This window comes from Gavia stellata, chromosome 7, assembly GCF_030936135.1.
Source record: "Gavia stellata isolate bGavSte3 chromosome 7, bGavSte3.hap2, whole genome shotgun sequence".
In the NCBI taxonomy this organism is placed as follows: Eukaryota; Metazoa; Chordata; class Aves; order Gaviiformes; family Gaviidae; genus Gavia; species Gavia stellata.
Genome location: NC_082600.1, coordinates 34,086,682 through 34,101,985, shown reverse-complemented (window position 1 = coordinate 34,101,985; position 15,304 = coordinate 34,086,682). Strand labels below are relative to the sequence as shown.

General features: G+C 40.9%; 1 protein-coding gene across 2 annotated transcripts; it reads left to right on the top strand.

Annotated features, from left to right (window-relative positions):
- Window positions 1-2,507: 2,507 nt before the first annotated feature.
- Window positions 2,508-14,990, top strand: GJD2 (gap junction protein delta 2). 2 transcript variants are annotated; one of them, XM_059819223.1, is made up of 3 exons: window positions 2,508-2,721; window positions 3,646-3,756; window positions 13,777-14,990. In XM_059819223.1, the coding sequence occupies exons 1-3, from the start codon at window positions 2,699-2,701 to the stop codon at window positions 14,618-14,620; spliced, it is 978 nt and encodes a 325-aa protein (XP_059675206.1). In that variant the 5' UTR covers window positions 2,508-2,698; the 3' UTR covers window positions 14,621-14,990. The 2 variants fall into 2 exon arrangements, with proteins under 2 accessions (XP_059675206.1, XP_059675208.1); XM_059819225.1 differs by lacking the exons at window positions 2,508-2,721; window positions 3,646-3,756 and adding an exon at window positions 12,982-13,146.
- The last annotated feature ends 314 nt before the right edge of the window (window positions 14,991-15,304 follow it).

Below are 15,304 nucleotides of genomic sequence, written 5' to 3'. Positions count from 1 at the left end.
GCTGAATGTGTCAAAAGTGCCCAAAGTCAAGTAGAGAGTAAGTTTGCAATGCCTGGTGTCACATTCTGTATTCTAATGGCTGCAGCAATAGTTTTGTAGACTTTTCCTTTTTGATAAAACATAAAGTCAGCTGTTGCCATCAACTGGGTGGACAGATTTGTTTCTGGCCTTTCATTTCAACTGAGACTATGAATTCTGTCCATTGTAGTGGCACCTAACAGAAACAGGAAACTAACTTCTGTTGTTATTTTTGTAAATAAACAGCATATGAAATTATCAGGAACAGTATCCTACAGGGTCTTCCTTCTGCCAAAAGACATACAAAGGGTTCCTTTGCTCATTCTGTCCATATATGCAAATATATTGCCATTTTAAATGCTAAAAAGACTATTTCTTTCATAAGTGATAATACAGAGATGGTGATTGTGCAATCTCCAAATAGGGTCGTGTGGTGACAGAGAGACAGTGGGTGCTATTAAAAGCTTGACATTTATCACTCACAGTGGTTAAATTTATCATGGTATTTGTGGCATTTGCAATCTAAGTATAGAGAATGCCACAAATACCACAGAACAGATAAATACTGCTGTGCAAAACCCAACAAACTGATGGTGGTGCTTTGCTAAACCTACAGCGCTCTATGTTCTTGAAATGCATTGCAGGTGCTACTAGCTAGGAATTTCTCAGTATGGAGAAGAAAAAAAATTTGTTATGCTTTTCTTTTCCCTTATCTTGCCTATTTAGACCAAAAGGTCTTTTGTGTAGGAACTATTTCTGCATGTCTGTCTGTAGCCTCCAGAGCAATGCAGACTCTATCAGAGTTCGAGTGTCCTAAAGCTAATAAAGACCAGATCATGGCATGTCGTTCACACGGACAAAATGGAGTGTGTCCAGCACATGAAGTTTAAGAAATATTCCATTGGAAAATAGGCCATGTATCTTGTGACAAACAATGCACTGTGCAAGTTTTGTTGGAAAAAATGGCTTTTCATGCAGAAAGTTGTTCTCTAGGATGTAATTTAAGAGCTGTAAACCTCTGTTTAAATACTGAAGGACAGAATGGATATAATCAATCACATTGTACAATTACTCTAAGACACACAGAAAAATTATCATTATTTTCTTTCCAATAACTGCAGAGAAAGCATTAAGATAACAAAGTGCATAATGGAACTATTTTTTCTTCACCTAATAAAACAACTTTAATGGTGGTAGACGAGATAAAGGCTTTGCCATTGTCTTACAGTGTTGGGTTTTTGGAGTCCCATTTGTACTTTGGAAAAATATTGTTTCTTGACTTCTCTTCTCTAGGTCACAGGGTGAACATGAAACAGACAGCTGCTCTCATGTCTTATCTGCAGGCGCAGTTCTGTCCCTGCTTGACTGGGGGAGGTGCTGTGGTGCTAAAGCACCAGTTCTCATAGGATCATGGGTATCTTGCTACAGTTTAAGAAAGTGTAGTAAAAAGTTGAAAGAATGTGGCCATAGTTGTTACCAAGTTCTTCATCTTTGGCCATGATGTGCACTTGATCCCTTAACAGGATTCTACCCTTCTAGGAGAGACCTAAGCCTAGAGTTCGATAATTTCCCTGCCATGGAACTGTTGAGGCTGGCTATTTGATTATCTGTTAAGTTTTTGAATGCATCTGATTACAGCAGATGGCACTGAAGAGTATATAATGAAATTCCTGGGCTATCGACAAAACCTGTGTGTTACAAGTCAGTCCTGCTGGCAGTCCTTGACATGAACTCCTCACATTCATTTGGCATGCATTCTCCCCAATAGGTATCCCCTCATAGGTAAGGTGACTTCTTTAAAAATCTCTTGAAGAGTGGCATGTATTTTGCTTCAATGAGTGTTATTTTGGAAGACTAGAACTTCAGCTTTAACTTAAATGTAGAACAAAAATGCTGCACTATATTCTTAGGGCCATAAAAAAAAATTAAGGGCCAAATTCTCAGCTCAGATAAATCAGAACACTGCCCTTATTTTGAAGACAGTGCTACTAGTAGGACTGTCTAAAGTAGGTGAGGGTATGGCTATTTTCCTAAACAGGTTTTTCAATTGTTTATTATGCCCACCCAAATGCTGGAAGGTTTATGTCTTAAAAGCAGCTGTATATCTCTGAATGTACTTTTTGACTTCTGAGAAGATGACTTTCATAATAAATACCAAACACAAGAAACACTTTTGTGTTCCCTTAAGTAAGAATGCAATGCTGCACAGTCACAGAAGACCACTTAGGCATTGAGTGAGGTACTACTTTAACTTTGCCTTTTCTATGTGTATCATGATTTGGTTTTCCTATTTACACATTCACTTCATTAAAAATAAAAATATTTTAACAAGTTATTCATAGCCATTGTAGCAGTGTGCTTGATTTGTTCCAGAGCCAGCTGTGATAGGTCGTACCCTCTCTGCAAAACAATTATCACTGCCCTGTGATGCAAGTATATCGGCACTTCCTAGTTCTGGAAAGACTATATTCATTTCATATATTTCTCTGACCAACCCTCCCAGTGAAAAGAAAGGATAGCTCTTATTTATCATGTCAAAACTAACGTCTTGCTTCACACTGTACCTTCTTTTTCCAACGTAATCTTAAAAACTGAAGAAAACCACATTATTGGGAAGGGCTAATCAGAAGAGGAGAGACCTTATAAAAGGGGAAAGTCGGTCCCTGTTCTCTGCTTGAGGATGTTTCTATCATCATGGCACAGGTAGGAGGCTTGCCACCCAATTTAATATAGCTTGTTGGCCGCATTGTCTTTCACAGTGAAACATGCTGTGTTAAGTGTATTTTCCATTCAACAGGAACAGATGAACTGCACGGTATGTATGACTCACCCACCTGTCTAGTTGGTGTTCTTTGGATTAATTGATCTATCTTTGAGCTCATGTTTTCTCTCATGCCTTGTTTGTCTTTGTGGCAGTCATATTTGGATTTCACACATTCATTTTCACTGTACGTACCACCTTCAAGCCCAAGGAACAGTTTGCACTGACATTTCAAGTAGCATGACATTAGACTTTGATAACTAGTTGGTGTAATTGAACTAAATATGCTTCACAAATATTTGTTAAAGCCCTGTGGGGACTTGGCTGTCATTTTTTTTCTCTCCCCCACTGCACTAGCTTTCCTGCAAGACTTTTCTCTTTATAATACAATTTCTGCCCCAAAGCAGATCCTTCGCTCCGAGGAAATAGATGAAATAATGAAATGTATCAAACAACACTAATGAAACAAATCAGATCAATAATTTATCCATGCCTTTTTGACATACTACTTATTGACATATTTTTTAAACAGCTCAAGTCTATAAGTGCTTATCACCAAATATTTCAGGTCACTTGCCTGTTTTTTGTCCACTGAAACTGTAAGTTGGATATACTTATGTGGTGAAATTAGGGCTGGAAATCTACTGATTTCTGTTCCTCAACATCAGAAGAAGTCTGGTTTTGAGAAAAGACTGGATAGCTGCATCTCAACCTGAGGCCTTGAAATGCCTGTGAAAATGCTGTGTGTGTGTGTGTGTGTAATTTTCATCTATTTTAACCATGTGAAAATCTTTATTAAATCTAAAGCTTAGGAGGCATGGTCCTTCTGTTTTGCTGATTCACTGTAACCTGTCTTTTCTTTTTAGGCAGGATGAAGCCTCTGGGATGAGACAAGTTCTCCATAGACTCGTTATTAGAAGTTTCCACCAGAAAGCCTGTGTTTCATCGGGGCTCTGTGGTGAAGAAGGAAAACGACAGTAAGTCCGGATGGGGAAAGGGAGGCGTACCGTCCCATGTCAGGAGGTATGTCTGCCTTCTTGGTTTGCACACAGCCTAAGCGAGTCTGCTGTGAGGAAGTTGTGTGCAGAATGGAGATATTCTGGAGGTGTGACTGAAGACAATAAAATTCTGTATTTTTTTATTGTGTGCCCAGCAGGTACAGACACATATGAATGTAAGAGATACTTCAGAATCTGAAAAACAGAAAATGTAGATAAAAACCGTTGTAGTATTTGCAGTAAATCTTATGAATTGATACAAAACAGTAGTTGGTAAAACTGTACACATAAAATATTTACTCATTTGCATGTAAGTGTAAATATATGACACTCTTACTCTGATGTAGCCTTTGAAGTTCAATTGACTAACATTTTAAATGGCAAATTCTATGGTTCAGAGTCTGTATTAGGTGTTCAGCCTGGCAAGAGGAGGGTAGTGGAGCCTTTTGGTTTCCTTTTGATCCTCAGCTAGGTGTGGAGCTGGGCAAGCACTAGCAGGAAAGGTACCCAGAGACGACTCAAACAGCTGCTTGGTGCTGTTGTTAGTGTGAACCAGCCTGCCCATGCCAGGCCCCCAGACCTCCTGGGAATGTTGTAAAGAAGATGTAGATGGGGTATAAAGGAAGGTACATCTTTCCACGCTGTTTCCCACTCAGCTGGACAGACACAGCTTTAGGTTCAGGAAATCATGGAGCAAGGTACCATGAAAAATTTTTTTCTTTTTTTTTTCCTGTGAATCACTGATAGTTTGGTTATGTTTCTCACAGGAAAACAGTCCCCATTTTCTTACAGGAAAGTGTGAAAAAGGTTGCAAACAGCTACAAAGCAGAGTTTCTAAATCTAAAATGCAAAGTAAATATCTGGTTAAAATGAGGACAGATTTGCATAGGATGTGTGTAAATCAATGCAGCCCTCGAGCAACTCTGACCTATGTGAGAAATTAGGTGGGTTTCACTGTTATCTAGAAAAATAAACTGTAACTTCCAGTACCATAGCAACATTACACATAATACTGATTTGACTTTTGCTTAAGAGCACAGAAATAAATCATGCACAGTTGTAGGTGTTCTACAATATTTTATGAATGATTGAATTTATCTTTTTCTCTTGCTGTGTCACAAATTCTTTCCTGCAGCATAGTGAAAAATACATCATCTTTAATAGATTCCGGAAAATATGGTTATGAAATGGGTATTTCACAACATGAAAATTTTTGCAGAATCTATAGGTCACCACTTCAATTTTCTGTGGTATAAAAGAAATTGGGTACCATAATCACAACTTTATAAAACTCGGGGCTTTTGCTTCATAGAAAATTTTGATATTCCAAATTTGATTTTGCTCCTTTTTGGAACAGAAACATTACAAAAATTTAATGGAATGCTCACCTTGGAAAACTTTTTATTTAGGAAAGATTAACAAATGGAGTTCTGAAAACAAAGCATGCTCCACAGCACTGAGCAGATGTCATTTGTTAATAACAGCTGTGGAACTCACAAAAATGTCAGTTTAAATCACCACCTGTTAAACTCCAGATGTGCATGATTAGGAATGGGTCTGGGAAACTATTCTGGGTCTATGAATCGGTATTTGCCAGTGAAAGTGTGTAGATATATAAACCAGAATAAAGATTCTAGACTAAAAAATTAACACTCTTGAATGTTTATAGAACTTAAATTCACTTGAAGATTATTTTTTTTTAATATTCCATGAACTCTACAAAATATGGCAGACTCTTCTCTCAAACCCATTACTGTATATTCTTGATCCACATGTACTTATGTCACTGAAAGATAACTCAATAGCTTTTATCTAGGGTCTTACCTGGGACAAAGTCTAAAATCATGTGGAATTTGAATATATTCTCCCCACACAGGCCATTTAAATCACCTCAGTAATCTTATAGAATGGGATTCCTAGAGAATAGGAGTTCCTATAGAATTCTCTATTAAATATTATTTCGTACTTAGGTGATGCAAATAGACATTAATTATAAAACACATACATAAATACATGCATTTGCACACACATGCGTATGTGTGTATGCATTTATACCTTACGCACCTGTAATGTTTTTCATATCAAATATATTTCACGCATTTTTATTGTAACTGTAGAGTCTTTGAATGACAGAAGGATAAAAAACCTGCTGCATTTCTTACTGAGCTCCCACTTTTCACTCCCATTCACTGACATAGTTTACTTTCAAATCAATCATTTGACTGCCCTAGTTATTTCAAGGGATTGTTTCAGCCTGGCCTCTGAAGGGATGCTTTAATGTAATGTGAATTCCCTTCTGAGACTGGTGAGATGGGGAGGGAGAGGATGAGAGTGAGAGGTACCAGGAAAACTGAAGACATATGGTGGTGTAACTATCAAAACAAAGGAAAGCAACTCTGCCATAAATCACGTCACTGAATTGAAAGCAGCTGGGAGTATAGGGGTTCAGCATTTGGATAAAGACAAATGTAGACAAGGCAAGGCAAAGCAGTAGGTCTGAAAAAAATGCTTGATGTAATGCATTCGTACTGAAATATTGAAGCATGTTTTCACATAATTTTTTTTTTTCCTACAGACTACAAGAAGCATCTAAATGATGCTTAGAGTTCCAATATAGAGGACACTCCTTTTATTATTTGATCTTATATTTTGCTGTTCTGAGTATTCTGAAGCACTCACTAACTTTTTCATCATTAGTATTCTACCATTAGAGATTTAAAAGTGTTCTGATGTAAATAAGGTCTAAAGGGTTTTTAAATTCTGACTCCACTAAAGACAGAGGGAAGTGCTGTTAGTACCATAAAAAATTGACTACCATGGGATGGAGATGTTATGATATAAATTAAAAATAAATTTATTTTATATTTAAAAAATATATTATTATCATTAAATTTAATTGTTTCTTCTGATTACAATGTATAACTCCTTTTGCTTGGCAAGGAAAAGAGGAAAATAAGGTTTGTCAACCTGAGTCTTGCCAATATTCTGTATTGGTTCTGGCATAGTGGCTGCATAATTATCTGGTGTTTTACTATAATGCACTAATCAGTTATATAGGGATGCATATCTTTTGGAATATGTATCTTTGAAAGAATAGACTCTAGGGAAAAAGAATCAAATTTTTTAACAATGAAAGAAGATTTTCATTCCCATGTTTAGTTTATCTTAGTATGTGATTATTTCTTTGCATCTCTTCAATGCATATTGTAGGTACTAAATCTGATTATATGGAATCCTTCATACTCTTCCTTGTCCAAGGTATTTTTGAAAGACTCTTTCTTTAGTGAGTATGGAACCTTAGAGTATAATGGGAATCCACATAAGATTTGCTCACAAATTTACACTTAAGCCATCATAGTCCATGAAGCTGCATTAATGGATGCTTTAGCAGAATGTGAGTGCTCTTTTGAGACTGGTGAAAGACAGAAGGGAAGATCAAGAGACTGGCAGCAGATGATCTGGCCCCTGGAATATTTTACTACTTTTGTACTTCTTTCCAGAGCCTGTCAATTTGTAAGGATTTGATTCCATTAGGTTTTCCGTCTTCTAGCTGCAGCCTGTCTGCAAATACATCAGAGTTTAGTCTCAGGAGTTTGCAAGAAGCGCAGACCCTGCTGCATTGGGAGCTGTACACATGCCAGAAGGATATGCAGTTGTGATTCAGTATATATGTCCAGATTATTTCCAAGGAAATTGATTTGAGCTGTTAATTTGTGCATGAGAATGTCCTTGTGGACAGCTGACAAGACCCCCATGAAACTTGAGTGAATTTTTCTGTCAAGCAATAAAATATTCTGTAACTAGAAAAGTATGATACTTAAAATTTGTTTTCTAGTTAAAGCTGTTACATTTAGATATTTTAAATTCTATTCATTCAAAACATTGTGGAATATTTACTTAATACCTGTTCACCTCATGAATATTTCTTGTACTAACCCGCCTGGCAAGAATAATTATAGAAATTCAACACGACTTATGAGCTCTCACTTAAAAAGCTCATGAATATTCATAGATCTACTCCTTCTTTACTGATAACATTCATTGATTTTCCACAGAACTTTCCATTTATAGTAATCTTCAGTTGCAGATATGAACCCCTGACTAGAGTTTTAATATGATTAGTCGGATAACTGAATATTTTGTCTGTTTACGTGTTATAGAAAGACCTGAATTCTATGCACTCGACACCTTGCTATTCTCAAGCATGAAGTGTATAAATGCAGGCTGTATTCCATCCTCACAAGAAGAAACACAAGTGCTTGCCCTGCTAGTGACAGTTTTGACACAAACACTGTTGACTAGCTATGAAGAGTGTGCTACCTATTTCTTGGCAGCAAAATGACAGTTTTCTTGAAATGTTGCTTTCTCACGTGAAGGGCTGAGGTCATTAGTACATCCAGATCTCGCACCTTTTGGGAAGTCTTTACTTTTCAAACGATAGGAAAAATGCACTTTTTGTGGTGTGAAACACTAGAGTTGTCTTTTGAAGGAATTTCATTTAAGAAGAAAACACAGAGACGGATTTCTTCTTAAGATGCACATAGCAGCTGACTGCAGCAGGGACTGTACTCATACAATGGGGGGAGAACGTATGCAAAAATGCTTATTTTACTGAGAGAGAAAGTGTAGGTGGAAGCAGATGACCTAGATGATTTTATGAATAAAAGATATAATCTGATGTAATCATTTCATTAATACACACATGGCACCAAATGAAAACAGAGCATAGCAGATGGCTATGAGAGGTCTTAAAAAGGCATTTTCAGTTTAGTAGCTAATGACTTAGATTTCATGGACTACACCAAATACTATCAGAAAGGAAGCACTCATCATGTCAGTCTTTCAAAGAAAGTTCTATGGCTTTATGAAAGTAAGACTGAAAAAAACTCTCTTTTGTGACACTAGCTAGAAAATGCAGTCACAAAGCAGATATGGGGCAACATATTTCACAAAAACTTCTAAAAGAAAAACACATTATTTTTTTTAGTAATAGCTTACAATTTTTAATTAAAAGCTCTTTCTTTGCTCCCAATTTGCTACAATTGGTGCAAACAGTGGTTTGCAATTTAATAATGAAATACAGTAATTTGTCATGCAGTTTTGGAATCTAAATGCGACATTTATTTATTTGCTGCAATTATGGATCCACTGAGAACAACTGCAAAAAAAAAAAATCAAGGTTGTTGGTATAGTACAAAAAATATGTAGATTTCTTTTAAAATAAAATCTTTGGAATAAATTTAGCATGAATATCTATCTTTAAAAGGAGGTAGTACGTGGGGAAGTCTTGTGTAAGATCTGGATTCTTTTTTACATTAGTTCACCTCAGCATAGAAAATAACGAAGCGGGGGAATACTCTCGTTTAGCACACTGTCTGACAGCAGGTATGGCACTAGCCATGTGGCCTCTTCGTCATGCCATCCAGTCATGCCATCCACGTCCAGGCTGCAGGGGGTCTGACAGGAGAGCCAAATGTGTCAGCTCTGCTCCCAGTGTGATCCGCTCCATATTTGAGGAATGCGCAGCCTGTGAGATTTGACTGCTTTCTGGACCCTTTACAAAACCAGATCAGGGCAAAAGGGCTGGATATTTTAGAGAGAATCTGGCCTACTTCTTCTTAGAGACAGATTAACCTTGGTTTGGCATCAAACTGAGGACACATACAGTCTCATTCTTCAGACCTAATCCAAGATCAACTCAGTTTCTATTATTTTATCACAAATTAATATTGTGGTAGTGGCATCTTTGAACATAAGCAGACTCTGAAGTTTTCTTTTTGCAAAGCTTGTTTGAGCTCCTGTTAGGAACAGAGTTGATACTGAATTTTGTCCATAGAAGAATACTCATCCTCTTCGAATACAAAGCAAACCAAACAAAAATACACCCTCCCACCCAAAAGTGGGAAGCTGATTTTGTTTCCTTTGTATGCAACTGACAAAAAATGCTGAACAGGACCAGCCTGGCCCTGCTGCAAACTGGTATTGCTGCTTCATTAGGAAATTGTTCGTTGTAAGCTGGGCGACGTAAAGCTTTGATAATCCTGAATGCTTGTGAATGAAATGTAGGCATGGTTTTCTAATGTGAAAACCATACACTGTGCAATATACATCTGCAGCATTCTTGGTAGCTTGCTGCTCTACAAATCCTGGCTTTACCATAGCCTGAAGCATTCAGGGGAATGGTGTAAAACCCAAGATGAACCTTTAGAAGCTGAAAATCTTCTTATGGCTACAACTCTTTCTTACCATCATGACTATACATAGTCTGAGCACTTTGTGGTTTAGACAATTTGTCAGGTAAGTCCACAGATTGCTGCTATATATGTCAGGGATAATGGAAATGCAAATAATTACGTTCTTCATACACCTTTCACTGTTGCACTAAACACTCAGAGAACATTACATTGATTCTTATTACTTCTATTTTGACAATAAGTCATGGCTCAAATTAAGGACAGGAATTCATAGTTCTAGAAATTGTACATGTAAGTTTGAGATACCTCACACTCCTTTGAGTTTTCCAGTCATTTAAAATGTATGTTAGCATCAGGAAAGAGACTCTCACACTGAAATTTTTTTTTCCCCAAACTCACTAAGGTCTGAAGCTCAGTAAACTTTCTCTACTCTATAGCCAAGTATCCTGCATGTGAATATGGTTGGGGGGGTCATATGAGGTTACTGTTAAAATGGAGAGGTCAGCTATTTTGGAATGAGATGCAACTCCTGTAAGAGCAGGCCTGAAAGTATTTAATTTTAAACCATATTTAAATCAAAAGCAATTTCATAACAGTGCTTACACATTTGTGCCATTCATTTTTGATGTTTCCCCTCCATGTCTCCACAGCTGGGCTGTCAGAAGTAAGTAGAACTCATCACACAGAGCAAACACTAACTAACTGTTCATTAACAGGCCAGTGTTTGATATGATTAGAATTTAATTCCTTGTTATCTACTGGTCCTAAAAGCTCAGGTAAGTGGGTTTTCTATCCCAGAGCTAGAGAACAGTTTTCCTTTGTAGAAATTCCTGTATTTGTCTATGAACCAAAATTTACTCTCCTCTCTTCAGTAATTTCAATCACGGGCTTTCCCTCTCTCTTTGGTTTGCTAAATAGGATTATCATCATTAGCTTCTTAGCATATTCCCTGCCCTCTCTCCTTCTATACATGTGTTGCTACTTCCTTTGCTTTGATTTCTCTCATCTTCAGATCCACCTCCAAACAGATGCCTTGGGGTCCATATGAGACACTCAGTTGTCAGGGTACTTGGATAGGTACTGTAGTCCTCTTAAAACAAAAGAAACAACCTCTCCTTTTTATCTATAGTGTTGAGGCAGCAGCAGGTTTTACAAACTACATGCAAAAAACAAACACAGGAATAGTGAGAAACAGCTTTTAAGAAGAATGCAGTCAGATTTTAAGGAAAAAGTGATTGTTCAGTCTTCCCAGTAATTTCCAGCAGTGTGGGAAGGAAACAATCCAGATTATTGAATACTTCTTCACAGACTCTTGATTGGGAGAGAAGAAAAATCTACCAATGTCTGTGCAAACAGAGGTATTCACTGATCTTCTGTTATTTGATACTTTCCCAATTCAAAGATTTGGGGATCCAATCAGGCAACTGACCCAATATAATGTGAATCAGAGACCATCTGCACACTCCAAATGAAAAGACAACAAACCTTGGGGTGTCTAAAACACACAGATGTCCTCTGCACAGATGAAGCATGGTTCCATCTATTCAGAAAACACTTAACATCATTAAGATACCATGGAATTGGTTCATGAGAGAGCTGCAAAGAAAACAATGGACCATACTGTGTACAATGGCCTGAGCAGTTCTGCTTTTGAAAGGGACTGATTTTACTGAGTTTGGCAGTAGGAGTATTATGATCAGACTGACTAGAATTTTTCTTATGTTGCTTTTTAATGAGATTAGTTGAGGAAAAAGAACAGCAGCTATGAAGCTATACTTGATCTTTATGGAAATATACAGAATAAATTTTACTCTTCTCCACCAGAGAACAGTCAATTCCAGTTGGTGCCAATGTTTTCTTTGGAATTGTTTGGTGGTGTCTCAGGTACACTCTCTAAGGATATCCATAAAATAAAAAATATTTTAGACACAGTATAGTAGTTTATGGGAATAAAATATGTGGACTGATTATAATGCAGGGATTTTTTCAAGATACTCCATTCTTGGGCTGCATAGAGATGCTTTGTGTGAAGGTTTGGTGTCTTTCTTAGCGTAAATCCAATCTCAGTCTCAGAATTCTCTGAAATGGCTATATATACTTTTCATTTCTCATTAGTGATTCTTTTATCTGTAATCAGGGGAGACTAAAGATGCAATTTTAAGTCCAATATCTTCCAAGGGTAAGCAGTTTTAACAGGTGAGGTTATTGCTGTATGACACCCCTGTTTCGTGAGCGGCAGAAAACACAGCCAAGCAAGCTCTGGGGGAGAAGCAAAGACTAGCAACCCGCGGGAATCCCCCCGGCAGCCAGGCGTTCGTGGCTGGAGGGGCCACGGTGTCACAGTCACGCCCCAGAGCAGCTTTTCAAGCCAGCAGCCGAGGGGCAGCGCCCGGTCCCTGTCGGGGCTGCTCTCCCGGGGCGGGCCGGGCCGCTCCCGCCGGCGGAGCGCCGGGCTGTGTGCCGGCGGGCGGGCACCGCGGGGGCAGCGGGTGCCCGGGCGGGGTGCTCCGGCAAGGAGGCACTCGGTTGCACAACGAGCCTCGTGCCGGCTGGGGCAGCTCTTCCTCCGCCCTCCCTCCTCCTCCTCATTTATTTATTTCATTTATTTTATTGCATTTATTTATTTATATTCACCGGAATAATAAAAAAGAGAAAATCCGAGCGCTGCTTTTGGCTGCTCTCCACCAACCTGTCAGTGACGCAAGCGGAGACTACTTAAAGGCAGATTAGAGGCAGCAAGACATTAAAAGCCAACCTTCCTCCCTCCACGCCGCGGGTCCGCCGCGCCGCGCCGCGCCACGAGCCGAGCGGGCCGGGCCGGTGGCGGCCGCCGCGGGGCCCCGAGCCGAGCCCAGCGCAGCCCAGCCCAGCCCAGCCCAGCCCAGCCGAGCGAGCCGGGAGTCCTCGGCAGGGCTGCCGCCTCCAGCCGCCCTCCCGCCACCGGACTGCGGGCGGTAGAGAGGGGTTGCTCTTTTGTTTGTTTTCCTCCCTCTGAAAAAAAAAAAAAAAAAAAGAAAGGAAAAAAAGGGGAGGGGTGGGGAAGGAAGGAAGAAGTGAAGAGATCCCCTCCGCTTGCCAAAGTCTTTGTCTCCGGATGAACAGCGATGGGGGAATGGACTATTCTAGAGAGGCTACTGGAAGCTGCCGTGCAGCAGCACTCTACTATGATAGGGAGGTAAGGGCTACCGGGGGGCCGCGGGGGCACCGGGGGGAACCCTTCTGTCCGAGCGGGCCGGCCGGCGGCACACACCGGCTCCCGGCCGTGCGGGGCGCCCTTCGCGCGGGGCTCTTGTGGTGTGTGCCTTGAGTGCGTGTGTGTGTGCGCGTTCGCGCGGCACAGGTCACTGAGGCGCGGGGACACCGCAAACGTCGCCGTCCTTGTCCCCGAGGAGCCACGGGGCAGCGGGCGGCCATGGGGAGACCCCGCCGCCATCGGGGTCCCGCGGCCGGAGCATCCCCGTGCCGCGCCGTCCCGTGCTTTCGGGGGCTCTAACGGCCCGTGTGATTGTTTTTTCTCCAAAGGGAGGTCGGGGCGGGGGGCGAGCGCTGACCGCCGCTCGAGACTTGTGACAGCGGCGGATTCGCACGGCAGCCCATGGCCGCGCCGAGGCCGTGCCGCGAGCGCTGCGCGCCTCCTGCGCCGGAGCGGGGCCGCCGCCGCCGGTCGCTGGTGCCGGGCGGCCGCCGCCGCCGCCGCCGCTGGCGGGAGCCGGGCTGAGAACGCCGCGGCGCGGGTCCCCGGTCAGCACTGGACAGCTCCCGGCCGCGCGGCGGCGGCGCGCACTGACGGGCTTCTCTGTTGCAGGATCCTGCTGACCGTGGTGGTGATCTTCAGGATACTCATTGTGGCCATTGTAGGGGAGACGGTGTACGATGACGAGCAAACTATGTTTGTCTGTAACACGCTGCAGCCAGGCTGCAACCAGGCTTGTTACGACCAGGCTTTCCCTATTTCTCATATAAGGTACTGGGTGTTCCAGATCATCATGGTGTGCACTCCCAGCCTTTGCTTCATTACGTACTCTGTTCACCAGTCTGCTAAGCAGAGGGAACGGAGGTACTCCACTGTCTTCCTCACCTTGGAGAGGGACCAGGATTCAGTGAAGCGTGAGGACAGTAAGAAAATCAAGAACACGATTGTCAATGGGGTGCTGCAGAACACTGAGAACTCCACCAAAGAGGCAGAACCAGACTGCTTAGAAGTGAAGGAAATCCCCAATCCTGCTATCAGAACTACAAAGTCAAAGATGAGGAGGCAAGAAGGCATTTCTCGATTTTATATCATCCAAGTGGTCTTTCGAAATGCCCTAGAGATTGGATTCTTAGTGGGACAGTATTTTCTGTATGGATTCAATGTCCCTTCCATGTACGAATGTGACAGATACCCTTGCATTAAAGAAGTAGAGTGCTATGTCTCTAGACCCACTGAGAAGACTGTGTTCTTGGTATTCATGTTTGCTGTCAGTGGGATTTGTGTGGTGCTTAATTTGGCAGAACTGAACCACTTGGGCTGGAGAAAGATCAAAATGGCAGTGAGAGGAGTACAGGCAAAAAGGAAATCCATATACGAAATCAGAAACAAGGACCTGCCAAGAATGAGCATGCCTAACTTTGGCAGGACTCAGTCAAGTGACTCAGCTTATGTGTGAGGCTGTGACAGAACTGAAACACTGTGCCAGGTGGAACAGACCCAGACACCATTAGAGAAAGGTACATTGCTTAGGCAAGCATTTTATCAAACCACCAAGAAAGCCATTAAGGTATTGGACCTGCACTTACTGAACTAGCTGCAAAATGCAGTGCTATGTAAAAGACTGAAAAAACAGCTATAAGACCATGCTTGATCTAGCCTTACAGCACAGCTACTATTATTCCTACTTTTCTTTCTAATGATTGGGTGTTATCTGTCGGTGGAGTGGCTTTTTGGTCGTCATTAGGATAAGTTTACAGTTTGGACTGTCTGACTAATTGTTGTAAATGTGTAGAATGCTCATATTAAAAATCTGCAAGGATACTCTATATGGGGTGGGATGGGGTGGGGGAAACTGTTGCAATGCGCAGATGTAAGCATGTTTTAAAAGGAGGGTAAGTGCACTGTAAGGAACCTGACCACAGCTCAATCAGGATATCTGCATTCACCTATCTCACAGATATCTTACATTATTTTGCTTGTCTAAATCACAGAGTTTATTCCTGGTGTGTATTGCTAGCTATTTTCTATCATAGTCTGTGCATCAATTAATTATGCTAAACAATAAATGCTGAATATAATTTTGCCATTTTTTTATTTGCCTGTCCACACACACACACACCAGAGACCTTAATCATCTTAT

What these genes read in the sequence shown, in the direction of transcription:
- GJD2 (XM_059819223.1), top strand. Translation starts at nt 2,699, where the DNA reads ATGTTTCTATCATCATGGCACAG. An exon ending in TTTCTATCATCATGGCACAG is followed by an intron (nt 2,722 to 3,645) that starts GTAGGAGGCTTG and finishes TTTTCTTTTTAG; the next exon opens with GCAGGATGAAGCCTCTGGGA. An exon ending in GGTGAAGAAGGAAAACGACA is followed by an intron (nt 3,757 to 13,776) that starts GTAAGTCCGGAT and finishes TCTCTGTTGCAG; the next exon opens with GATCCTGCTGACCGTGGTGG.